Source organism: Carcharodon carcharias, chromosome 1, assembly GCF_017639515.1.
Source record: "Carcharodon carcharias isolate sCarCar2 chromosome 1, sCarCar2.pri, whole genome shotgun sequence".
In the NCBI taxonomy this organism is placed as follows: Eukaryota; Metazoa; Chordata; class Chondrichthyes; order Lamniformes; family Lamnidae; genus Carcharodon; species Carcharodon carcharias.
Genome location: NC_054467.1, coordinates 1,942,182 through 1,969,686, shown reverse-complemented (window position 1 = coordinate 1,969,686; position 27,505 = coordinate 1,942,182). Strand labels below are relative to the sequence as shown.

Here is a 27,505-nt window from a genome sequence, read left to right as displayed (position 1 = left end):
GGGGAGCCTGTCACTCAGAGTGTGGGTAATGGGAAACAGGTAATTGAGGAGAATGTGTCAGGAATCTTTTATGGAAGCTGCGGGCTATAGCTGTAGTAACATTTACTGTGCCTCGGATGGAGCCTGTCTGATTGGGTGGCGTAAACGAGAGCAAATCCCCATTCAGAGGGAAGACGGGATTTGTCTTTTCTGACAAATCACCGGCTGCTGCTGCAAGGTCATCAACAGGACACCAGCTGTAAACGTGGAATGAGTCAGAATGTTCATTACAATTGGTTGCTTTTGATTATTGTTTTTCCCCCAAAGTTTCCTGCCCTCTCCTCCCACCTCTCAGCTAACACCAGTGTCTGAGGCAGCGCGGTTGCATCACTGCTGACCACGTTCCACTGCCCAATCCAAACATCTGCTCCTCCCTGTTTGATTGTGAATGGCTGACAGACTATTTGTGTAAGTGAGGTGTAAATCACTCCTCTCCTCGCCTCACCTCTCAAATGAGCAGTTTTTCCAGGGATTGAATCCGAATTGGAGCATTGTGCTCATTACAAAACCAGGCAGCATTTATTAAAATCTTGGTTTACAACAGAATTCCATTCAGTTTATTATATTTATGTTTCTATTGAATGTCATTCTATCCTTCCCAAAAACCAGTAACTGGGATATGGTTCCACTGGCATACTGAGCTTTGATTCTGTGGATATCTTGAGGTATGATTTCATGGTTATGTTGGGGTTTAATTCCTCCACAAACTTGACGTTGTCCAAATCGTTGCTGCCCATATCCAACTCTCATCAAATCCCATTTCCCCATCACCCCTGTTCTCATTGACTCAATTTGGCTCCTGGGGAAGCAATGCCTCAGTTGTTAAATTCTCATCCTTATTTTTTCAAATCCCTCACTGACTCCCTATCTCTGTAACCTTTGCCAGCCCCACAACCCTCTGAGGTCTCCGTGCTCCTCTAAGCCTGGCCTCCTGAGCATCCCTGATTTCCATTGTTCCACCATTGGTGGTCACGCCCAGACCCCAAGCTCTGGAATTCTCTCCCTAACTCTCCATGTCTCCTTCCCTTTCCTCCTTAAGATGCTCCTTAAAAGTTATCTCTTTGACCAAGATTTTATTTACCTGCCCTAACATCTCCTTATGTGACTCAGTGTCAAATTTTGCTTTGTAACTCTCCTTTGAGCTGCCTTTGGGCCTTTTATTACATTAAAGGTGCCAAATAAACGTAATTTGTTGTCAGTAAGTTGGGTATGTTGGAACATAGGAGTAAGAGGAGGCCATTCAGCCCTTCCGACCTGTCTGACCATTTAATAAGACCATATCCCATAATATCTGTGGCTTGAAAAGCTCTATTAATCTCAGACTTAAAATTATTAATCGAGCTCATGTCTGCTGCTTTTTGTGAGAGTTCCACACTTTTACCACCCTTTGTGTGAAAAAGTGCTTCCTCACTTCTCCTCTGGAAGGTCTGGGTACATTTCTTCTCAGCAGTGCCAAGTGTCGGGAACGGTGTTCCTTAGCTCCACTCCGAGTTTTACCTTTACCGTTCTGTGCTGATTGGATATGCTTGAGCTGGGAAAGGTTGATGTTGGTTGAATAAACTGAATAGCAGCCAGCAGCAAATATTGTATCCATCAGTTTGGACCACACCTCATCTGCAAGTCATTCATCTGTATCCCTTTCACCCAAACAACCATTTTTACTAATCCTTGTCCAAAGAGGAATGCTCACTAAGGATGGCTACCCACTTGATTTTCATCAAATACCATCAATGGTAACTTTAATACCTGACATAGAACAATAAGTAGTGTTTGTTTTCTGTGTAATTTACAAATGAACTCTGATATTGACTCTTTCTTCCTTCTCATTATCTCGCCCCATTTAGATTTATGGCATAGATGAGTATAACGCTTTGGACATACCTGCTACCATGTTTAACTCACCAATGGGTCCCACAGACTCTCCACTACAGACAAGTGAGTATCATTGATGATGGATGTTTTACTGGCAACACCAGGTCCTGAATTAAATAAATTGGACTTTAATATTCTTTACAATTTTTGAAATTTCTTGTGTCAGATTTTAAGCATTTTCCACCACAAAATAATCATAAAGAGATGTACCATCGTTCAGACAGTGTTATTCAAATGAATGGTGCATCATACATGTCTTGTACTACTTAACTCTTGAACAGAGATTAGAACTGAGAGACTTTACCTATTGCAAAAGATTGAACAGGCTGAAAGAGAGGGCTGAGGGGTGATGATAGGGGTCATTAAAAATATGGCGTTTGAGAGAATGTTTCCACATATGGAGGAGCCCAGAACTAGAAGCTATGAATATAAGCTAGTCACTAATAACTCCAATAGGGGATTCGGGAGAAATTTCTTTACCCAGAGAGTGGGGAGAATGTGGATCTCAGTACCACAGGGAGTAGTTTGATGTATTTAAGGGGGAAGCTGGATAAACATATGAAGGAGAAAGGGATAGAAGGATAATGTTGATGGGATTATATGGAAAGAGGTGGGAGGAGGTATTACCTTATCCTTTGTATAGTGAAAGCTGAAGAAATGATCTTTTCCAACATCAAGGTGTCATCATTTGTAAACTCTGCTTGCTAGATTGATTCCTGCAATTAGAGGGTTGTCCAATGAGGAAAGAAGTTGTTTTTATTCATTCACTTGGTGACGATGTCTCTGGTGAGGTCAGCATTTATTATCCATTCCCAATTGCTCTTAGTAGCTTGCTAGGCCATTTCAGGAGGCAGTTAAGAGGCAGTCACATCACTGGATCTGGAGAGAAGAGCCCATGGTGTTGGGGGTAGTAAATTAGCGTGGATAGAGTGTTGGATAACTAATAGAAGAGTTGGGATGTAACTAGTGGAGTGCCACAGGGATCAGTGCTGGGGCCACAATTATTTACAATATATGTTAATGACAGGATGAGGGAAGTGAATGTACTATCGCCAAGTTTGTGGATGACACAAAAATAGGTGGAAAGGCAAGTGGTGAGGATGACACAAGGAGTCTACAGAGGGATATAGACAGGTTAAGTGAGTGGGCAAAAACTTGGCAGATAGAATATAATGTGGGAAAAAGTGAGGTTATGCACTTTGGCAGGAAGAATAGAGGAGCTGAATATTATTTAAATGGAGAAAGACTGCAGAAAGCTGCAGCACAGAGGGATTTAGGGGTCGTCATGCATGAAACATTGAAACTAGGCACAGGAGTAGGTAATTTGGCCCTTCGAGCCTGCTCCACCATTCAATATGATCATGGCTGATCCTCTATCTCAACATCATATTCCCGCTTTCTCTCCATACCCCTTGATGACCCTAATATGCAAAAAAGATCAATTTCTTTCTTGAATATACTCAGTGACCCGGCCCCCACAGCCTCTGTGGTGGAGAATTCCACAGGTTGACCACCCTCTGAGTGAAGAAATATTTCCTCATCTCAGTCCTAAATGGCCTGCCCCGTATCCTGAGACTGTGGCCCCTGGTTCCAGACTCCCTAACCAGGGGAAATATCCTCCCTGCAACCAGTCTGTCTAGCCCTGTTAGAATTTTATGCGTTTCAATCAGATCCCCTCTCATTTTTCTAAACTCTAGTGAATACAGGCCCAGTCAAACCAATCTCTCCTCATACGACAGTCCTGCCATCCCCAGTATCAGCCTAGTGAACCTTCGCTACGCACCCTCTATGGCAAGTATATCCTTTCTTAGGTAGGGAGACCAAAACTGCACACAATACTCCAGGTGTGGTCTGACCAAGGCCTTGTATAACTGCAGTAAGACATGCCTGCTTCTGGCCTCAGAACCTCTTGTAATAAAGGCCAGACCAGATAAGGATGGCAGATTTCCGTCCCTAAAGAACATTAGTGACCAAATGATTCTGGTTTCATGGTCACCATTACTGAGACTAGCTTTACATTCCAGATTAATTTCATTAACTGAATTTAAATTCCTCCAGCTGCCACAATGGGATTTGAGCTCTTGTTTGTATCCAGGTCTCTGCTTTGCTAGCCCAGTAATGTAGCCACTATGCTACTGTCCGGTTTTAGATTGAGTAGAATGGGTCTGTATTCTCTGGACTTTAGAAGAAAGAGAAATCTCATTGAAATGTATAAAATGCTTAGAGAGCTTGACAGGGCAGACAGATGGAGAGTGTTTCTCCTGACTGGAGAGCCTAGAACATGGGGTCACAGTCTCAGAATAAAGAATGGGCCCTTTTGGACTGAGATGAGGAGACATTTCTTCACTCGGAGGGCTGTGAATCTCTGTAATCCTCTACCCTTGAGGGTTGTCAATGTGACCATCATTGAACACATTCAAGGCTGAGGTTGGTAGATTTTTGGGCACCAAGGGAATTGAAATTTATGAAGATGGTGTAGGAAAGTGATGAGACAGAGGAGCAGCGTGAATGCTGGAATCGGTCTATGGGGCTGTGTGGCCAACTTCTACCCCTATTTCTTAAGCTCACGTGTCCTTACATAGGTCATTGCCTCAGATCAGTGCTAGATGGTGGCCTTCAAGATACGCGATTTTTCTTGGCTCTTATAGTCGTGACCAGCCAGCGCTTCACTGAACTCGTTCCTTTTTGTGTGTCCTTTTTTTGTATAAAGTGGCTGCAGCGTTTGACCTGCTGCGCTGCGACTTCAAAAATAATGTTATTGAAACTCTTTCAGACATCTTGAAGATATAATAAACTGGAATTTCTCTTTTTGTTCCTTTTCCTCTGTCCTTCACTCACTCTGACCTGCACACACTTGCTTTCTCTTATCCTTTTCTCCCTCCCTCACTTTCTCTCACTCCCCCGGCAGATCTCCCTCCTCCCCCTTCCCCTCTCCCCCCCAGCGGTTTCCCCCACCCCCAACCCCTCCACCCCCCCTCCCCCTCCCCTCCTCACCCGGTGGTTTCCCCCTCCCCCGGCGGTTTCCCCCTCCCCCTCTCCCTCCGGTGGTTTCCCTCCTCCCCCCCCCTCCCCACATCCCCCTCTCCCCCTCCCTCTCTCCCCCTCCCTCTCTCTGTCTGTCTATCGGTCTAATTTCTGAAAGATTTTAATTTCTTGTTTTGTATGAACAATACTGAATTTGTTTAGTACGTTTGCTTCTCATTTACTCCATCAGACAAGAATTGAAACAAAACAGTGATTAGTCCAATTTTGAAATGCTTTCTGTTTAAGGCTTCACAAAAATTTCACTAAATATTTCCACTGTGGAAAAATAGATTGAGAGTTAGAAAGTGGTGACTCAATCTCAGTGCTCCTGAACACACTCGATACAGTTTGTCATTTTCTGCATTGTATGAGGAAAAGGCTGTTATCACAAGTCTTGTTGGCTCTGTCACACTGTCTGTCACATATTCTCCCTGTCTGGTTTTGTGCATTAATTCATTAACGGCCTGAATGTTTTCTCCATTGCACATAACGTCCTTATAAAATTGCTGTGTAGTTCCTTTTCTAGGAATGAAATTAATGGATTTAAACTTCTTATAGTTGACAATGAAGTTTTGCTTTAATACAGTAACAGGAGGAGGCCATTCAGCCCCTCTGCCACTGAGTTATACGACGGCTGACTGCATGCTCTATGGGATACCGGGGTTTCCAAAGAGAATTGTGTTTGGAGGGCAGCAGGTCAGGCTTAAATAATGGAGATCCAAACGTGGATTTTTCACTATGAGGAGTAAAGAAGTATTAATGTGGAACTTTTCTGCAGGAATTGGAAAGAGGTGTGTCCATGAGTCCACTTTAGGAAGGATGAGAAGGCTTTAGGGAGGGTGCAGAGGTGATTTACAGGAATGGTTCTAGGGACGAAGATAGATTGGAGAAGCTGGGGTTGTGCACCTGAGAGAAGAGGAGATTTGATAGAGGTGTTCAAAATCATGAGGGGTCTGAACAGAGTAGTTAGAGAGAAACTGTTCCCATTGGTGGAAAGATCCAGAACCAGAAGGCACTGATTTAAGGTGATTGGTGAAAGAAGCAACGGTGACATGAAGTAAAATTTCGTTACGCAGTGAGTGGTTAGGATCTGGAATGCTCTGCCTGGGAGTGTGTTAGAAGCAGATTCAATCATGGATTTCAAAAGGAAATTGGATAAGCAACTGAGGAGAGAACATTTGCAGGGATCCAGGAAGTGAGACTAGCTGAGCGAATCTTGCAAAGAGTCAGTACAGGCGCATTGGGCTAAATGACCACCTCCTGTGCTGTAACCAATCTATGATTGTTCATGTCCTGTGGAAGGGCTGAACTGATGAGCTAAAATCCTAGCCTGGCTGGCTTCTCATCCTACATCCTTTGTAAAGTTCAGCTCATCCAAAATGCTGCTGTGCTGTATGCTAATTCGCACCAAGTCCTGTTCACCTATCATTCCCTGCGCTCAGTGACCCACACTGACCCCTTATCTAGAAAAGCCACTATGTTAAAAATCTCACCCTTGTGTTTCAATCTCTCCATGACCTTGCGTCTCTTTCTCTCCTCCAACCCACAAATCTCCAAGATCTCTGCACTCCTCCAATTCTGGCTTCTTCTGCGTTGTTGATTTCCATCAGTGCACCATTGACAGCCTCAGCTGACTGGGCTTCTGAAATTCCAAAGATCTTCTCTGAGAGAAGAAATTCCTCCCCATCTCTGTCGTAAATGAGAGACCCCTTATTTTCAAACTTCTCCCATCCTCTCAATATCTATCCTGTCAGAATCGTATGTGTTTCAATAAGATCACTTTTCCTTTTTCTAAACTCTAATGAGTATAGGCCCGTCCCCCTCAACCTTTCCTAATTACATAATTAATAGAGACAATGCATGAGAGAACGTGCATTAAGTACAAGAAATGGGGATGTAAATCATATTTTATGCTGTGCTCTTATTTTTAATGAAGTGACATGAATGACCTGATATCCTTTTGGGAAAACATTCATCATTTACTGATTTGAAGTTTGACCTGTTTTTCTGTCAGGTATAATTGGGATCAGGTTAACAAGTATATGAAGCAGATTGAGGTGATGCTCAATCTCAGTATTTTGCGGGAGAATTGTTTTTTTCCGATTGGTGGGCAAGGGGATTTCCAGCCAAAGATCTTCACCCAAATTAGACTGCAACTTGCTTATGAAATGTATTTTCTGTAAGTACTACTTCTACAGTTGTAATAATTACTGTAACTTTTCTTCCCAGCTGATGGACCATATTTGCAGATTGTAGAGCAACCCAAACAGGTAAGAGAGAGACATCAGCATGTGTACCGTCCCCCACTACCCCCATATCAAAGCTGCATTGCTTGTGTTAACGTTGTCTTCTACATCATTAGTCATGTTCCTTCATTTTGTTGAATTTGATAGCACAGGCATGATGGGCCTAATGGCGGTCTGTTGTGTCAGGTCTTTAAAAGAGCTATCCAATCAGCCGTGCCACCCCACTACCCCCTTCCCCACCCCCCCACCCCCACCCTGGTGTTCCCCCATAGCTTTGCAAATTTCTGCTTTACTAGTATTATCCAATTCCCTTTTGAAAGCTTTGATCGAATCTACTTCCACTGCCCAGATCACAACAACTCACTTCATGAAAAAAATTCTGATTTTCCCTCTGGATTTTTTGACGATTATCTTTAATCTGTGTCCCCTGGTGATTGACACTCTCACAGTAGAAATATTCCTCCCTATCTACTCTGTGAAAAGCCCATATAATTTTCAACACCTCTACTAAATCTTCCCTTAACCTCCTCTGCTCTAAGGAGAACAAACCCAGCTTCTCCAATCTCTCCACTTTAACTGAAGTCCCTCATTCCTGGTAAATCTCCTCCTCTTCCTGTCCAAGGCCTTGACATCCTAAAGTGCCCAGCATTGGACGCAGTACTCTAGCTGGGATCTGTCCACAGTAAGATGGAATTGAGTTCTGATTTTAAAATCTGTGCACTCAGCTTAGGCAATCGAAAACTAGCTGAGGAAAGCTGGGGTTGAGTGTATGTTTGGACACAGATTTGACAATTGATTTTAACAAACCTTGTACCCTGTTAGACAACTTGTTACACTGATGGATCGATTCCATTGGTTAGTGGGACAGTAGTAAGGGGGAAGACATTTAAGATGATCACAGGGAATTAAAGGGGAGCTTAGAAATAAAATGGCAGCTGTTGATCAGCATGTGAATCGTAATAGAGTGGAAGATGGAAAATTTTATTTTTTACATGGCAAGTTGTTATGATCTGGAGTACGTTGTCTGAAAGGGTGATGGAAGCAGATTCAATGGTGACTTTCAAAAGGGAATTGGATAAATTCTTGAAGGGAAAAAAGTTTTCAAAACTATGGGGAAAGAGCAGGGGGAATGGGAATAATTGGGTAGCTCTTTCAAAAAGACAGCACAGACACAATGGGCCAAATGGCCTCCTGTACTATCTGGTTCTATTCTGTGGAGTCCATAAACTTTTATTTTCAAGGGTTAATAGGTCATTACTAGGAAGGAAGCAAAGAAAGTGGATTTAGACTTCTATGCCAAATCATAGCTCACTTAATGAGTAATGTTTCCAATGCTATTCTCACTGCCAAACTGTGAGCAGTGGCTGAGGATGTATGCCTGTGGATAGCCTGGGACCTAGAGGGCAGTTGTTGGATTTAGTTGCTAGGCTGGATGTGACGTTTAACCTTAGCTGTCAGATATCTGTTGAGAGGAATTTCTGTAGATAAGTGGCAGCTTATAAATGCCTAGATTGTACTTTCGGGATAGGCCAGGATATCAGGATTGGAAATATCAGCAGGAAATGACCACTTTCCTAATACTTTAAAAAAAAAAATAGTTGTATATTTTTGGCGCTTTCCACCAGGCAGAGAATGTCTTTCTTAGCTTATTTTGGACTGTACATATAGCTGCCATTGTAGATTCTTGTTGCATTAGATTGATCACTTAGCAGATTGTATATTGGGTATAACCTGTGTTCAGCTTAGTGCTGGGGCAATTGTAGCTGTTTCACTGTCACTTCTGAAGCTTTAAGATTGGTGATGTTGTTTCCTGTGTGCCATTGACTTGTTATTTCATTTTTTCTGCACCATGTGTTTGTCAGATTGGTGAAAGTGCTGATCTTTCAGGGATTCTGAAGAAAAGGCATTGATAAAGGAAACAGATTGTTATTCATAAACTTTTTAAAAACAATTTATTTTCTTCTTTAAACTTATTCATATGATTTAAAGGCAAGCCAGGCCTGTTTGAACAGTAACAACCACAAGATAAACCACAAGTCCTTGATATTAACTTAGCAATGTCAGTAAATGACAGAGTTTTCTAGACATTGGTTTTATAATTCTGGCAAATATTCACAATAGGAAGGAAGTCAACATACGAAATAGATGTCAGCATTGAACTGTGTACGTATGCATCCACAAATGATGATTATCTCAGTCCATTTAAGCTTCCTCTTCATCGTATTACATAGAATTTGCAACACAGGGAGCACAGCTTTCAGCCCAATGATTCACACTGGAATTGATACGAATCCTTCACACCTAACTTCATCTCCCACATCCACATATTAGACCATAAGACATAGGAGCAGAAATTAGGCCATTCGGCCCATCAAGTCTGTTCCGCCATTCATTCAAGGCTGATAAGTTTCTCAACCCCATTCTCTCGCCTTCTCCCCGTAACCTTTGATCCCCTTACCAATCAAGAACCTATCTATCTCAGTCTTAAATACACTCAATGACCTGGCCTCCACAGCCTTCTGTGGCAATGAATTCCATAGATTCACCACTCTCTTGGCTAAAGAAGTTTCTCCTCATCTCTGTTCTAAAAGGTCTTCCCTTTACTCTGAGGCTGTGCCCTCGGGTCCTAGTGTCTCCTACTAATGGAAACATCTTCCCCACGTCCACTCTATCCAGGCTTTTCAGTATTCTGTAAGTTTCAATCAGATCCCCCCTCATCCTTCTAAACTCCATCGAGTAAAGACCCAGAGTCCTCAGATGTTCCTCATATGTTAAGCCTTTCAAGCCTGGGATCATTCTCGTGAACCCTCTCCAGGGCCAGCGCATCCTTCTTGAGATACGGGGCCCAAAATTGCTCACAGTATTCTAAATATGGTCTGACCAGAGCCTTATAAAGCCTCAGCAGCACATCCCTGCTTTTATATTCTAGTCCTCTCAAAGTAAATGCCAACATTGCATTTGCCTTCCTAACTACCGACTCAACCTGCAAGTTAACCGTAAGAGAATCCTGGACGAGGACTCCCAAGTCCCTTTGCACTCCAGATTTCTGAATTCGCTCCCCATTTAGAAAATAGCCTATGCCTCTATTCTTCCTATCAAAGTGCATGACCTCACACTTCCCCACGTTATATTCCATCTGTCTCTTCTTTGCCCATTCTCCTAACCTGTCCAAATCCTTCTGCAGCCTCCCCGCCTTCTCAATACTACCTGTCCCTCCACCTATCTTTGTACCATCTGCAAACTTAGCCAGAATGCCCTCAGTTTCTTCATCCAGATCATTAATGTATAAAGTGAAAAGTTGTGGTCCCAACACTGACCCCTGCCGAACTCCACTAGTCACCGGCCGCCATCCTGAGAAGGACCCCCTTATCCCCACTCTCTGCCTCCTGCCAGACAGCCAATCTTCTATCCATGCTAGTACCTTGCCTCTAACACCATGGGCTCTTATCTTACTGAGCGGCCTTCTGGAAGTCCAAGTAGATAACATCCATTGGCTCTCCTTTGTCTAACCTACTCGTTACCTCCTGAAAGAATTCTAACAGATTTGTCAGGCATGACCTCCTCTTGATGAAACCATGCTGACTTTGCCCTATTTTACCATGCACTTCCCAGTATTCTAAATTTCATCCTTAATAATGGACTCTAAAATCTTACCAACGACCGAGGTCAGGCTAATTGGTATGTGATTCCCCATCTTTTGCCTCACTCCCTTCTTAAACAGGGGGGGTTACATTAGCGATTTTCCAGTCCTCTGGGACCCTCACTGACTCAAGTGATTCCTGAAAGATCACCACTAACACCTCCAGTATCTCTTCAGCTATCTCCTTCAGAACTCTGGGGTGTAATCCATCTGGTCCAGGTGAGGTATCCACCTTCAGACCTTTCAGTTTTTCTAGCACCTTCTCCTTGGTAATGGCCACCATACTCACCTCTGCCCCCCCAACTCTCTTGAACTTTGGGGATGTCACTCGTGTCTTCCACTGTGAAGACCTATTCAGTTCCTCCGCCATTTCTTTGTTCCCCACTACTACTTCTCCAGCGCCATTTTCCAGCGGCCCAATGTCCACTTTTACCTTTTATATATCTAAAAAAAACTCTTGCAATCTTCTTTTATATTACTGGCTAGTTTACCCTCATATTTAATCTTCTCCCTCCTTATTTCTTATATATTTCTTATTTCTTGCAAATATGCTGAGTAAGTGGGGTTCCCCATTGTTAAATAACAAATTGAATTTGTAATTATGATTAAATCATAAACCTAATGTTTGCAGCAAGAAATACCCAGCTAACACAGCTCTTTCCCAGCTCGAGTGAGACAAATGTTACTGCGGGAAAGTAATGTTTGTTGAGGGTAAATTGAGGGTAAATGTGAATTGGTCAATGTGTTGCTTTATAAGATCAAATGTACTTTACAGTGTGCCAAAGCTTGTTCACCTTTGAGAGTTAATTTTTATTTTGTAATGTTGAGTCAACTCACTTATTGGGAATTTTCTCCCTGCCTTTGGATTTAAACTGACTCTAAATGCGCCAGGGACTGACTGGGAAACCAGCAGCTGCTGCAGCCTGGTATTTTCAATAAACTCCCTGCCAGTACAGAGCACCGTTCTCGTGGTAACAGGGAGGGTGGTGGGACAAGGTGATGAGGCTCTTTAAAATAAAAATGGGCTTCTGAGCTTTATAAATGCAGCATTTGAGTACAAAAGCAAGGAAATTATTCTAAACCTTTCTTCAACATTGGTTAGGCCTCAGCTGGAGTTGTGTGTCCACTTTAGGAAGGTGTTAGGTCCTTGGAGAGGGTGTAGAGGAGATTTGTCAGAATGGTACCAGGGACGAGAGACTTCGGCTATGTAAGAAACTGGAGAAGCTGGATTGTACTCCTAGGAGCAGAGAAGGTTAAAGGATATTCAGAATCGTGAAGGGTTTTGATAAAGTAAGGAGAAACTGTTTCCAGCGGCAGGAGGTTCAGTAACCAGGGGGCTCAAGTTTAAGGTAATTGGCAAAGTTCCAGGGGGAAATTTAGTTTCTTTTAATGTGGCGAGTTCTGATCCAGAATGCACTGCCTGAAACCTGGAAGCAGATTCAATAGTAATTTTTAAAAGCGAATTGGATAAATACTTGAAAAGAGGAAATTTGGAGGGCTGTGGAGAAAGAGCAGGAGGAGGGTGTGGGGCTAATTACAAGCTCCTCTAAAGAGCCAGCATGTACTTTGTAGAATCATAGAATGGTTACAGCACAGAAAGAGGCCATTTGGCCCATCCTGTTCATGCTGGCCCTCTGCAGGAGCAACCCACCTATTCCCACCTCCCTACCCTTTCCCCAAAAGGCCGGCAATTTTTTTCCTTCAGGTGTTTATCGAATTCGCTTTCAAAGGCCTCACTTGGATCTGCCTCCAACGTTCCCTCAGGTGGAGTGTTCCAGACTCTGACCACTTGCTGCATATAAGAATATTTTTCCTCATGTTGGTTCTTTTGCCAATCACCTTAAAATGGTCTCCTCTGGTTCTTGCTTCTTCCACCATCGGGAACAATTTCTCCCTATCTATTCTGCCTAGGCTCCTCATGATTGTGAGCACTTCTATCAAACCGCCTCTCAATCTTCTCTCCTTCGAGGGAGAACAGTGCCACCTTCTCTAATCTATCCACATAACTGAAGCCCCTCACCCCCGGACCCATTTTGTAAATCTTTTCTGCAACCTTTTTCTAAATTCTGAATGTTTCTGTTTGAATTGAACTGTTCTTGTACACACCTGTGCTCCCAATCCAATCTGATTTTTCTTTGCAGAGGGGTTTCCGTTTCCGATATGGATGCGAGGGTCCATCACATGGAGGGTTACCCGGTGCTTCGAGTGAGAAAAACAAGAAAAGCTACCCAACTGTTAAGGTCATTATTTCAATATTAAAACTGCTTTATTTCTCCACTAAATGAGTGTGCACATGACTCTTAAGTATCTTGTTAAACGAGCCAGATCAGTTCCACTTGCACTGGAGCCTCAGTGTAAAGTGTTTTAAAAAAAAAAACAGGACTTTCACATTTTCGGAATTTGCAGAGATAAAGAACTAAAACAAAGCATCACCAGTTAATATTTTCAAATGTGTCTCGGCATTCAAAGAAATTTTCAGGGTATTTCTGTGGATATTTGTTAGGTCAGCAAATGAGTTGGCAGATGGTGGGTGGAATTCTGACTGTAGAATTTATATTTACAACATATTCAAATATGTACTTGATTAGATATTTGTGTGGGCTTAGGGCATTGGCGTATAAACTCTAAGCAGGAAATAACTTGGTGCTTAATACTGTAATCACAACTTTTACATCAGTCATAATGCTAATATTTTAGCTTTGAGACCTGTGGTGGAAGATGATGTTAAAAATATACAGATTTTTATTTGCTGTAGAATTTTGTCTGCAAGGAACTTCCTTGAACTTTATTTGTTATCGAGGGGTAAGCATTCTGTACCCCTCCCTTCCACAGTTTGTACTGAGGCGATCAAACCCTTGCTGAAAAGGATGTCGAGATCACTTAGTCCACCTTAAATCACTGAACAAAATGAGTGTTTCTTCAGTTTAAAGTGTGTAGCTCAAGTCAGTTCAGCCCCTGGCATCTGTTGTTTAATCAAATGTAGAGCTGAAAATGGGAAGCTAAAATGGGAACAAAACTAGTGCTGAAATTTAAATGCTAAAATATCAATGTCAGAGGAAACAGAAATCCCAAGAGGGAACTGTAGTCTTTGTACGGTTCCTCTAACCTGTTCTGTTCTGTGCCTCATCTCAAAGGCTGAATCAGCTGTCAGTGATTTATAGCGACAAGCAGTTTGCATTTACATCTTCAGTGTAGTAATACCGTGCCTGAAGTCAAATCATTTTATATGCCTGAAGGTTCTCAGCTGTTCCAGATCTCTTGTCTCACCTCTGAATATTTCCTGGTACTTTTCGAGGCTCTGCTTTTGGGAGTCTCGGTCACTATGAGTCACTCCTACAATGGAGCTCAGAAGCCATTGTGCTCAATACAAGGCAATTACCTAATTCCAATCATTGACCTCTGACACCCAAAAATGCACTTCATCGAGAACAGAGAAGACTGATGGGTGACCTGATCGAAGTCTTTAGAATTATGAAGGGGTCTAGTGGGATAAACATAGAGAAGAAATTTCCACTTGCAGGAGGGCGGGGGTGGGGGTGGATGGGTGGGGGCAGGGGGGTGCCAGAAATAGAAGTTATGAATACAAAATAGTCACAAATAAATCCAACAGGGAATTCAGGAGAAGCTCCTTTATCCAAAGAATGGTGAGATTGTGGAATTCGCTACCATAGTGTTTGAGATGAATAGTTTAGATGCATTTAAGGGAAAGCTAAACACAGGGAGAAAAGAAGGATCTGCTGATAGGTGATTGGATGAAATAAGGTGGGTGAGATGTTAATTCTGTACAGGTGATGGGCGTTAACAGGAATTCCCTTCTGCCTATAAATAGGAACAGACTGAAACTGGTTGTTGGCTTAGGAGGAGTATGTTTGTTAGTAAAATCTTGTAACAGTGTGTAAAGGGTCTACCCTTCAACAGGGTATTCCTGTCTGGAATATAACAGGCGGCTATGGGGAGATAGACCCGCTGGGGTCCATGACTTGTTTGTGATGTAAAATTCTATGAAGTCTGCAGTTTGTATCAAGTGAGTTCAAAATATTGATTTCCTTGAAACTAGTTGTATGTATCACATTTTGTGACTTCATTCCTGTGACTCAGAGGGATTGAATTTCCATTGTGGTTGAAGATATAAATCTCTCCCTTAACGGATTGTATTGGTCTTTGTTTGTTTGAACTTTGTTTTTCTGAGTGAGTTGGAGATGGAGAATGGGGTAGTGTGATTCTACCCATTTGATTTCTAAGATTTGTGCCTCACCTATTTATGATCTGCTGCTGACCACAGCCCCCAACAGTCACCAAGATCCCATGGCTGCATTTTCTCAAACCTCCAATGAGACCCAGTCAAAGAGGGTTCAACTATGAGGGCAGGTTTCATACATTAGGCTTTGTATTACCTCAGTTACCAAAGATTAAGAGGTGATCGAATTGAGGCGTTTTAAAATAATTAGAGGATTCGATAGGGTCAAAAGAAAGAAACTATTTCCACTGGTCAGAGTGGGAGTGCAGAACAAGGGGGTGAAAATCTTAAAATTCGAGCCAGACCATTCAGGGATGATGTCAGGAAGCACTTCTTCACACAAAGGGGAGTGGAAATCTGGAGCTCTCTCCCCCAAAAATCTGTTGAAGCTGAGGGTCAATTGAAAATGTCAAGACTGAGATGATTTTTTGTTTGGTTAGGGTATTAAGGTGTACAGATGGATTAAAGTACAGATCAGGTGTATGATTAAATGGTGGAGCAGGCTCAAGGGGCTGACTGGCCTTGTTCTATGTTCCTACAGAATCATTTCCCATTTCTCCCATTGTTCTTTTTACTCACGGACCACAAAGTCTTTTGTCATTTTGAACATCTCTGTTGTTGAAACATGAAAGAGAGGGTTTGTATGTTTAAAAAGTGCAGCTCTGTGTTCCAAAAATGCTGTGATCTCATCTTGAGCCTGCATGCTATGCTGATGGTTATATAACTTTCTAATCATGCCAATATTTATATGGGTGAATAAGCGATATGACATCCCAGAAGGAAATGACACTCACGTGGAGTGTCTTTAGGGCTGCAGAGAGAAATGTCTGTCCGCGTGCTTGCTATTTCACAGGATGTGCTTCCCACCAGTGCTGCTTCTCAATAAGATAGAGGAATCATTCGCTTCTTGAATGCTTCCTCCTCCCAAACTTTAATTAAAACATCTTGGTAAGGGGACTAACTAAAACAAGGCTATGGGGAAGAAGCTAGTGTGTGGAATTAAATTAGACAGGTCATTCAAAGAGCTGACAAAGGCATAGTGGGTTGAATGGCCTCTTGTACCGTAAGCTTCTATAATTATAAGAGACTGACTTTAGTTGGTGTTGTTGCTGTATTTGAAAGCATTGTCCGAATTGAATCGGATATACAAGGAGGAATAATTGGACGTTTAGATTAATTTTGCCAACAATCCATTGATATTTCCATCTTTTGTAATAATTGGAAGGAAATTGTAATAAATGTAAAATTGTAAGTGGTCTCTATTTTTAAAACATCTTGATAAATGCCAGACCTGCTGAGTTTTTCCAGGTAATTCTGTTTTTGTTTTTGATAAATGCTAGTCTTGGTATTGTGCTCTGAATATTTAATTTGATAATCTGTGGTTTACTGGCTTCTGTATGAACTTTTACACTGAAGATTGATTGTGAAGGGGATATCTTAAAAAATGGAATATCTTCCATGTTTAAATAGACCTGTACAGTAATCCAGAGTGTTGCTGTGTTTTGCCAAGTAAGATGATGGGATAATCAAGTATAAATTGTGAGCAGTAAATCATTTTTAGTGGCAATGCTGCCAAGTTATATTAATATGGAACCTGTGCTAACCAGCCTTCATCTTTTTCACTCCCTTCTGTACTTCACCAGAAAAAATAATTATTTTTCTCTATTAATTTTCTCAATGACAATATTGTCAAATCAATCGTACTTTGATTTTGATGCTATTTTAAAAATTAATTGAAAGAAAAAGATTTTAAATGTCTTAGTGTCCAAAATGTCTGTTGTTTTGTTCTCATTATATAAGTAATGTGTGTGTGAATATATATTGGGCAAGATTTTAACTTGCTCAAAACCCATTCATTTAGGGTTAAAATCACCCATTATCCAGATATAAATTTTAAAAAGTACTTTTATTTTCAAGAAGTACCATTGATTTGATAATATTGTCATCGAGAAAATTAATAACAAAAAATAGATATCTTCTTTGGTAAAGTATGGAAGGGAGTGAAAAAGATGAAGCGGGCTGATCTTTAGGGCGATACTGCAGGAACAAAGTCAAACCCTGAACCCTTCAACGCAAAGGTGTTTGTTTTGTTTGAATGGTTGGAAAATTGGTAATAAAGGGGCAATAACTTAGTATTAGCCCTAGAAGAGAAATGGGGAATTTTGAAGAACCTATTTAATGTGGAGCATCATGGTAAGTGGAATGCGTTGCTTCAAGTGGCTGTTGAATTAGAGACTATAACAGGATTTGCAAGTGAATTGGGTTCTTATTGTTAAAGGATGCAGGGAAATGGATTTCATGTAAATGACTTAAATTGAAGAGCTAACATTGGCACAGGTATAGAGGGTTGAATGGCCTTTTGTGCTGTAATTTCTCTGATATGACAGAATTCCAGTAAACGTGCTGTGGGGCTTTTCAATTTCTGTCATATTCTCACAACCGCTTCAGCAACTATTTCCATGTTTTTGTCTGGTTTAAGGTAGCAGAAAAGAAATACACAAAGGTAGAGTTGATTTCTGAGCTATTCTAAGAGCATGTGCTGCTGTTAATGTGGGGGAAATCCCTGGTATTTCCGAGATTCATAATACAGCCATGTGGCTGAAGGCAGCCAGTGTATATTTGGTTCCTCTTCAGGGAACTACATGTGACTCAGTAGCTGTAACTCATTCACAGTCAGGAATATTCTGCCAAAGCCATGTGGTTCTTGGTGTTGAAAATTGGGAAGTTCCCCTTGTGTCATAAGTGGAGCCCCACTCAACATGTTTTGAAATTGCAATAATTGATTAAATATATCTGAATGGGTGATATTGATTCTGTTTTTGGTATCGTAAACAGTTTTAAATTACCCTACCATGAACTTGAATTGGGACAAAAAAGACAATTATTCAGCATTTCATGAGCAGTACTGGGCCATACAAATTTAAAGACTTTGGAACTCTCTTCCTCACAAGGCAGTGGAAGCACAGTCTTTGAATATTTTTAAGGCAGAGGTGGATAGATTCTTGATAAGCAAGAGGGTGATAGGTTATTGGGGTAGGCGGGTGCAGATTTGAGGTTACTATCAGATCAGGCATGACCCAATTAAATGGCAGAGCAGGCTCGAGGGGCTGAATGGCCTCCTCCTGCTCCTCGTTCGTATGTTCGTAAGACCTTTCTTCCTCCTTTTTGGATGGGACATTAAACCAAGTCCCCAGCTCACCTCATCAGATGAAGGTAAAAAACCCAATTGCAGAATTTGAGGCTCAGAGTACCCCTGGTGTCCTGGTCAATATCCACCAGCCTCCCTAGGTGGCTACACTTCAAATGGTAATTCATTTCTGAAGTGATTTGAGATATTTTGAAGATGTGCTAAGATGTTTATTAGAGCTGCAATTCCATCCCTAGGTTTCCTGAAGGTAAAAATTCCACTCATGGAGATCACTGTTTGAACATTTCCAGTGCATTGAGCAAAGTATCCCCTGGAGGTGACTGTAGAAATAGTCACTGATGGATGTAATTTCATTAGGCTTTTCCCCAAGCGTGGACAGGATACAGCCACAGAAAACCAGCAGAACATCCATTGTCTGGTTCTAACACTCCAGCTCATGACAGATTGTGCAATAGCAAGTTGCACCCATCAATACGAGACTATCACATCTTCCTGCCAAATAGTTCCTAAAACCTTCACCTACTGAATATTACAGTTTTTTCAAAAGGGAAAAGCATTTAAGGTTTTCATGCAGTCAGTGATGTTCCCGAATCTAACTATGCAAATAAGCTAAAATATCAGAACTGAGATTGATTAATCAAATAGTAATTTCGTTCCTTCAGTCTAGTGGGACACTTGCACATTATTTGCCCCTCTATGCTTTTTTTTTGCAAAAATATACTTTATTCATAAATCTTCAAAAACATTTCGAACCATTTCAATATCGCCATTACAAAAATACAATCAGGTTCAACTTTTACAACATGAATCACAAGGTGTATCAGTACAAACAATGAATATTACAATCATTGGCAGACATTCATTTTAATCTGTACAGCCTGAGGGGCTCTTTACAGTTCCCAACCCCCCCAGTGCACTGTGGCAGAAAGGTCTTAGACAGCGACCCTTCCCCATTGCGCCTTTGCGGCGGCTGCCCCAAGCTTAACTGTGTCCCTCAGCACGTAGTCCTGGACCTTGGAATGTGCCAGTCTGCAACACTCGGTCGGGGACAACTCTTTGCGCTGGAAAACCAACAAGTTTCGGGCAGACCAAAGAGCGTCTTTCACCGAGTTGATGATCCTCCAGCTGCAGTTGATGTTTGTCTCGGTGTGTGTCCCTGGGAACAGCCCGTAGAGCACAGAGTCCTGTGTCACAGAACTGCTCGGGATGAACCTCGACAGAAACCACTGCATCTCTCTCCAGACCTTCTTCGCAAAGATACAATCTACAAGGAGGTGAACAACAGTCTCTTCCCCACCACAGCCACCTCGAGGGCAACGTGCAGAGGGGGTGAGACTCCTGGCATGTAGGAAGGATCTTACAGGGAGGGCCTTTCTCACCACCAGCCAAGCTACATCTTGGTGCTTGTTGGAAAGTTCTGGCGATGAGGCATTCTGCCAAATGACTGACAGTCTGCTCAGGGAACCATCCCACAGGATCCACCCTCTCCTTTTCCCTCAGGGCCTTTAAGACGTTACGTGCCAACCACTGCCTGACGGACTTGTGGTCAAAGGTGTTTCTCTGCATAAATTTTCCCACGAGGGACAGGTGGTACGGCACGGTCCAACTACTTGGAGCGTTCCGCGGCATCGTGGCCAGACCCATCCTTCGTAACACTGGGGACAGGTAGAACCTCAGCATGTAGTGACACTTGGTGTTTGCTTACTGAGGGTCTACGCACAGCTTGATGCAGCCGCACACAGAAGTGGCCATCAGTATGAGGGCGACGTTGGGCACGTTTCTTCCCCCTTTATCTAGAGGCTTGTACATCATGTCCCTGCAGACACGATCCATTTTCGACCTCCAGATAAAGCGGAAGATGGCTTGGGTGATCGCCACCACACAGGAGTGTGGAATGGGCTAGACCTGCGCCACGTACAGCAACAGCGAGAGTGCCTCACACCTGATGACCAGGTTCTTACCCGCAATGGAGAGGGAGCGTTGCTCCCACAGCCCAGTTTCGTTTTCACCATAGACACTCGCTCCTTCCAGTTTCTAACGCGTGCCCTGGTCCCTCCGAACCATATCCCCAGCACCTTCAGGCCGTCAGCCCTGACAGTGAAGGGGTCAAAGGATCGATCAGCCCAGTTCCCAAAGAACATGGCCTCGCTCTTCCCACGATTTACCTTGGCTCCCGAGGCCAGTTCGAACGGGTCGCAGATGTGGATAAGTCTGCGCACCAACAGCCGATCCGAGCAGAAGACGGCGACATCGTCCATGTACAGGGAGACTTTGACCTGAGTGCCTCCACTACCTGGGATCGTCACTCCTCTTATGCCCAGATCCTTCCTGATGGACTCAGCAAAGGGTTCTATGCAACACACGAAAAGAACAGGCGAGAGAGGGCAGCCCTGCCTGACTCCAGATTTAATGGGAAAGCTATCTGATTCCCACCCATTGATAGAGACTGTACTACTGATGTTAGTGTAGAGCAGTTGGATCCAATTGTGAATTCCCTCCCCAAACCCCATTTTGGAGAGCACATCCACCATGTAGGTGTGTGATATTCTGTCAAAAGCCTTCTCCTGATCCAGGCTGATGAGGCAGGTATCCACACCCCTGTCCTGTACATAGGCAATCGTATCCCTGAGCAGCACGAGGCTGTCAGAGATCTTCCTGCCCGGCACAGTGCAGGTCTGGTCAGGGTGGATCACCAATTCCAGAGCGGATTTGACCCGATTGGCGATGACCTTGGACAGAATCTTATAGTCCACATTCAACAGTGAAATGGGTCGCCAATTTCTAATTTCCTCCCTTTCCCCCTTGTGCTTGTAGGTGAGGGTGATGATGCCTTTCCTCATGGATTCTGACATACTGCCGGCCAGGAGCATACTCTCGTACACTTCTAGCAGGTCTGGGCCGATCCAGTCCCACAGAGCCGAATAGAACTCCGCCAGCAAGCCGTCGCTTCTGGGAGTTTTACTCTTCTCGAAGGACTCAAGGGCCTCAGTCAGTTCGTCAGGAGTTAGCGCTTTGTCCAGGCTCTCCTGTGTACTGTCGTCTAAGACCTCCGTGATAGAGGACAGGAAGGACTGGGAGGCCGTGCCTGTGGGCTTCACGTCATATAATCCGGCATAGAAGGATTTGCTAATCCTCAAAATGTCAGATTGCAATGACTTAACTGAGCCGTCTTCTTCCTTCAGGCTGCTGATCACAGAGCCCTCTCTGTGTACCTTTTGGAAGAAGAAACGTGAGCACATCTCGTCCTGCTCCACGGAGCGGACTCTGGAACGGAAGATGATCTTGGCGGCCTCCGAGGCAAAGAGTGAGGCTTGCTGGCTCTTCACCTCTTGGAGTTCCTCCTTGACATCGACCCCCATCGACTGCAGCCAGAGCAGATTCTGCATGTTTTTCTGGAGTCGGGACATTTCCCTCTGTTCCTTTCTAGCTTTCTGGGTGCCTTTGAGGATGAAAAACTTCTTGATGTTTCCCTTGTTCACTTCCCACCAGTGTGTCAGTGACTCAAAGTGGGGTTTCATGGTTCTCCAACCTTTGTAATCCCTCTTGAGCTCCTCAATGTTCTCTGGGGTCAGCAGTTTCACGTTTAACTTCCATGCCCCCCTGCCAGTTGGGGGGTCATTGTTAGAGGTGCTATATAAATGCAGGTTTCCTTTAGTGACCCTTGTAAGGTCATCCTGGTTATCTTGAAGGTTAGCGAATGATGGTCAGAAACCAGGGTTTGCAAACGGTGTGAGTTGCCTTGGTTGAGTTTTCACTGAACATTGATCAGAACAAAATTAACCAACTTGTTAACTGGTTGTGAAATTGACCACCATTCAATTCACGCATCATCAGACAAGCTGCTGAGTCATTGGGCGCCCTTTCGTAACCTAGAAAAGATGGTCCACTATTTTGTAACTGCTTTTCGTGTCCATTAAGATAATGGAAGTAGAAAATGGGCAACGATTTCTGCACTTTGAGTGTCAGAGTTTTGAACAGCAACCTTACACTCTGATCTCACTGCACCAGGGCTGCTGTTCCCATCCCTGCAGGAATCCTGCCCTTGGGAAGTTAGACTGTTAATTTAGTGAGACTTGTGGAGTTGCAGCTAATTTCCAAGTGCATTAGGAATTTGGATGAGAACAGCCAAATTTCCCACATAAACACTGCCCAAAAAAATGGAAGTCTTGCATTTCCATAGCCCCTTTCATGACTGCGTGACGTCCCAAAGTGCTTTACAACCAATGAAGGACTGCTTCAAGTGTAGTTACTGTTGAAATGTAGGAAACGCAGCAGCCAATATCTGCACAGCAAGCTCCCATAAGCAGCAATGTGATAATAAGATAATGTTTCTTTAATGACATGTGATAAGTATTTGCCCAGGACACCAGGAATAATTTCCCTGCACTTTGGAATAGTGCCATGGGATCTTTTACATACACTTGAGAGAACAGATATGACCTTTGTTTATTGTCTTATCTGAAGGGTTGCCCCTCCAACAGTGCATGACTCCATCGCTACTGACCCTCTGACAGTGCGGCGCTCCCTCAGTGCTGACCCTCTGACAGTGCGGCGCTCCCTCAGTGCTGACCCTCTGACAGTGCGGCGCTCCCTCAGTGCTGACCCTCTGACAGTGCGGCGCTCCCTCAGTGCTGACCCTCTGACAGTGCGGCGCTCCCTCAGTGCTGATCCTCTGACAGTGCGGCGCTCCCTCAGTGCTGACCCTCTGACAGTGCGGCGCTTCCTCAGTGCTGACCCTCTGACAGTGCGGCGCTCCCTCAGTAGCACACTGGTGGTGTCAACCTAGATTATGTGTTCAAGTCTCTAGAGTGAAAATTTTCATTGCACTGAACTGTGGCCTAGATTTGAAACCAGATCTCCGATTTGAAAACAAAACTGCTCAAAATCCATAATGACCAAAAAATTAGCACAGAATTCTCATCAGACACCCACAATGCCATATGTGACGCTCTACAGCAAGAGGGCCAAGTTGTAAAGTTTATTGTTGAAGAATAATTAAAGTATTTCATTCCCCCAAAGCATTCTTGGGGAGCTCAGTGGTAATGGTGATCAGATAAGATGTTTATCATGACATAAAATTTAGCTATAGTTTTTCATTAAAAAAAAAATCCAATGATATACGAAACAAAATTAATACTCGATCTTGGAGATATGTCTGATGCAAGTCAGGAGCAAGTGTTCACCATCATCCCCGCATACATTCTTCATCTCATGGCTTGAGAGAGGGAGATCTCCTTCTTGATTTAATGGATTCCTGAGAGATTTTGCTATCAGGCCAAGAGAGCATGGACTGAGGATTGTGAAGAATCAATTTGGGGAAATATTGCTGGAATGGAATACGGGTACAGTGTCTCAAAACCAGCAACCACCGGGAGGCTGTGCCCAATTTTGGGTTGGGTGGTTTGGGCCAAGCCAGATTGGGTGGGGTTAAGGGTTGCTCAGCACAGGAATAGATCTGCACACAAGCAGTGAAGGGGTTAACTAGTCCAATGCCACCATCGTGCCAATGCAGCGCCTAGCTGAATTGTCCGGGTAAGTCATTTTTTAAATTTTACTCAAGTTGATGCATGGCACATTGGGAAAAAGTCCAGTTTTCGGACATCTCTGGTTTTTGGACAATCGGGTTTGAGACACTACCTAGGCAATTAAAAAGCTTTCAAGGGCATTTATTTATGAACTAAGTGGGAGCGGGTTAAGTTAATGTTCCAGAAGGGATGATATTAGACGGACCTCATATTGTGCGGAGATGTTTTAGTTTATCAATAATGTTGTTGTCTATTCTGTTTAGATATGCAACTACGTTGGACAGGCAAAGATCGTTGTTCAGCTGGTGACCTTTGGCAGAGATACTGTACATCTCCATGCCCACAGTCTTGTCGGTAAACAGTGTGAGAAAGGAATATGCTTAGTTCAAGTGGGGCCAAAGGAAATGGTTTCAACGTAAGTTAGAGCCTCTCCTTCAGAATGCTTTTTAAAGTTAATCTGACTCTTAGAACCATCTCTTTCAATGAATGTCATCATGTTACTAGACTTTGAAAGCTTTTTCGTTACATTAACTAGTTTGACTTGCCAAGTTTTTATCATCAGGCCATCAATGCTCGCTGAGTGTGTTAGGCAGCTGCTTCATATACCAGCTCCCCAAATCCCCAGGGTAAGGCAAGAAATCCACATCTAATCATAAGGTGGAACTGGGAGAAGTTCCTGCTCGACTCTGAGATAATTGAGTGAGCATTGAGCTTGTTTATCCATCACATGTCACTAAGGCAGTACAAGACTGGAAAAGGCCATCGGTCTGCTCTCAGTGACCATATACTCTATCTCACTTTACCTCCTATGCATTCTAGAGGCCTGTGTGTACACACAAATGCCACTCTTTGAAATTTATAGCACCATACAAAGACAAACAAAGGCTGTTCAGAGGGGCATGGACTCTCTGGGGAACTTGAACTTGGGATTCTCAGAATTGATGCTGGGCTTGGGGCATGTGCCAGGAATCTGTAAACTAAACAATCTTGTTACATAGACATACATTGCTCGTCAATTATGACGTTTGTTGTTTCTCCAGATTTCCAAACCTTGGTATCCTTCACGTAACGAAGAAAAATGTTGCCAGCACACTCGAGCAGAGAATGACTCAGGCTTATGTGATGGGTTATAATAATGGGGTTGTAATTCACCCAGAATTAAACCATCGACACAGTGAGAGTTATGGTCAAAGGGAACTCACAGGTCAGTTTCATACTATTTACAATTAACGTGCAATTTCCCATTTACTTTAATATTTTGATAAAGATTCTCTTGGAGACAGTAGGAAAATGGTCTAACAAGGACTGTTAGTCCTTGAAGATAAATGTAAAAATTGAAAATATTGTACAAGATTTTTAAGGTAATTGACAAAAAAAACCAGTGAGATAAGATGAGAATTATCTTCACACAGCGAGTTGTTGTGATCTGGGACATGCTGCTTAAAAGGAAGATGGAAACCGATTCAATAATAGCTTTCAAAAGAAAATTGGATAAATACATGAAAAGGGAAAGTTTTCAGGTCTTTGGGGAAAGAGCAGGTGGAGTGAAATTAATTGGAAAGATTTTTCAAAGAGCTGGCATGGCCACAATAACCTCCATATCTCATCCCCTCCCTACCTCTGGAATCTCCTCCAATCTCATAACCCTCAGATTTCTGCGCTCCTCCAGTTCTGGCCTTGGTGCATCACTTATTGGTGGTCATGTCTTCAGCTGCTCTGGACCCTACGCTCTGGAATTCCCTCCCTAAACCTCTCCTCCTGTCTACTTTTAAAGACAGTCCTTAAAACCTACATCCTGGGCCAAGCATTTGGACACCTGCCCGATATTGCCCTATGTGGCTCAGTGTCAGATTTTGATTGAAGTATGTGTGATGCCTTGGAAACATTTTGCTAAGTTAAAGGAGCTATATAAATATCAGTTGCTGCTGTTGTTAATTTGCTTTGTGTCTCTTACATGAGAATGGTAATGATGCAGGATTGTGATACCTGTTTGCAGAGCACGAAAAGGATTTAATCCACCAGGCGTCAATACAACAGGCAAAAGAAATGGACCTCAGTGTTGTGCGCCTCATGTTTACAGCACTTCTTCCAGACAGCAGCTGTCAATTTACACGGAAACTGGAACCTGTTATTTCCGACCCAATCTACGACAGCAGTAAGCAGACTTTGTAAATCCCCATGTTGGCAGTAAACCAGAATGTTGTAAAAGTTTCACCTGTTTGATCATCCTTTTATTTTAAGTCTGTTTTCTTTGTCTTTCATATCACAGAGTATTTGGTTTTTGTTCGGTAAATTGACATTTTAACAAGGGTCTAAATTAGGGAAGCGAATGATATATTAGCCTTTATTACGAAGGAGTTGGAGTATAAGAGCAAAGAAGTGATATAACAGTGACATAGGGTCTTGGTGAGACCACGTCTGGAGTACCGTGTATAGCTTTGGCCCCCTTACCTATGGAGGGGATATACGTGCCATAGAGGAGTTGTAACAAAGGTTCATGAGGCTGGTTCCTGGGATGAGGACATTGTCCTATGAGGAGAGATTCAGGGACCAGGTCTATGTTTGTGGAATTTCAAAGAATGAGAAGTAATCTAATTGAAATATAAAAAATTCTTAAGAGGCTTGACAGGGTAGATGCTGGGAGGATGTTTCCTATGGAATCTAGAATATGGGACCATAGTCTTGGTAGAATATGAGCCCGGTCATTTTGATCTGAGATGAAGAGAAATTTCTTTACTCAAAGGATTGGGAATGTTTGGAATTCTCTCCCCCGGAGAAGTGTGCCTGTTCCATTGTTGTCTCAAATCTTTTTAACAATCTATAGGTTTTTGGATGCTAAAGAAATTAAGGGTATGGGGATGGCCTGTGAAGGTAAAGTTGATGTAGGTAAAGCATGAAGTTATTGAATGGCAGAACAAGCTTGAAGGGCTGAATGGCCTCCTCCTGCTCCTGTTCCTTATGTTTTTATGCTGTAACTTGATAGCCATGTTGCTGCAGTGCTCTCTGGGTGTGAATGATGTGGTAAGGCCAGCATTTATTATGCATTCACAGTTGCCCTGAGAAGGTGGTGGGGAGTCCTGCCCTTAAGTCACTGCAGTCTGTGTAGCGATGGTGCTCCCGTAGTGCTGTTAGGGAGGGAATTGCAGGATTTTGACCCAGTGACGATGAAGGAACAATGGTTTTCATTCAAGTCATCACCGGAAGTGATGGTGGTAATGTTTGTAGAACTGTAAGCTTGGCAAATTGGTGCAGTCCAGCCTGTAAATCTGACTACAGGGCCTGAACAACCACAAGAAAATGGGCAACCTTTGCTTGATTCTGACCAAACCACTATACGTATTTTGAATGGAAGTGCTTGCATAAACAATAATACTGACCATAAATTAATTTCAGAAAAATAAAGATGGTGTTCTTTCCCAAAACAATGCGTTTTATAATGAAACAGACTTTATAGAATAATTTATACGTGTCTCATACAGTGTGAATGTCTCGAAATCGGGTGAAATGCATTCCACTTCATAATTAGAGTTTCGAGGTGATCTCATTGAAATTTACATAATTCTTACAGGGCGAGACAGGGTGGATGTGGATAGGATGTTTCCCCTGGCTAGTGAGTCTAGAACCAGGGGATACAGTCTTAAATGGCCTGCCCCTTATTCTGAGACTGAGGTGAGAAGGACTTTCTTCACTGAACGTGGTGAATCTTTGGAATTCTCTACCCCAGAGGGTTGTGGAAACTCAGTCACTGAGTATGTTTAAGACAGAAACTGATAG

General features: G+C 42.9%; 1 protein-coding gene across 3 annotated transcripts in view; it reads left to right on the top strand.

Annotated features, from left to right (window-relative positions):
- The window catches only part of LOC121278966 (nuclear factor NF-kappa-B p105 subunit-like), a 95,812-nt gene that overhangs the window by 25,771 nt on the left and 42,536 nt on the right, over positions 1–27,505 (top strand). For all 3 annotated transcript variants that reach the window (XM_041189598.1, XM_041189607.1, XM_041189617.1), the window contains exons 3-8: positions 1,884–1,974; positions 7,165–7,205; positions 12,963–13,061; positions 23,995–24,146; positions 24,772–24,935; positions 25,728–25,886. In XM_041189598.1, the coding sequence (XP_041045532.1) occupies positions 1,884–1,974; positions 7,165–7,205; positions 12,963–13,061; positions 23,995–24,146; positions 24,772–24,935; positions 25,728–25,886 (706 nt within the window). The remainder of the gene's footprint in view (positions 1–1,883; positions 1,975–7,164; positions 7,206–12,962; positions 13,062–23,994; positions 24,147–24,771; positions 24,936–25,727; positions 25,887–27,505) is intronic.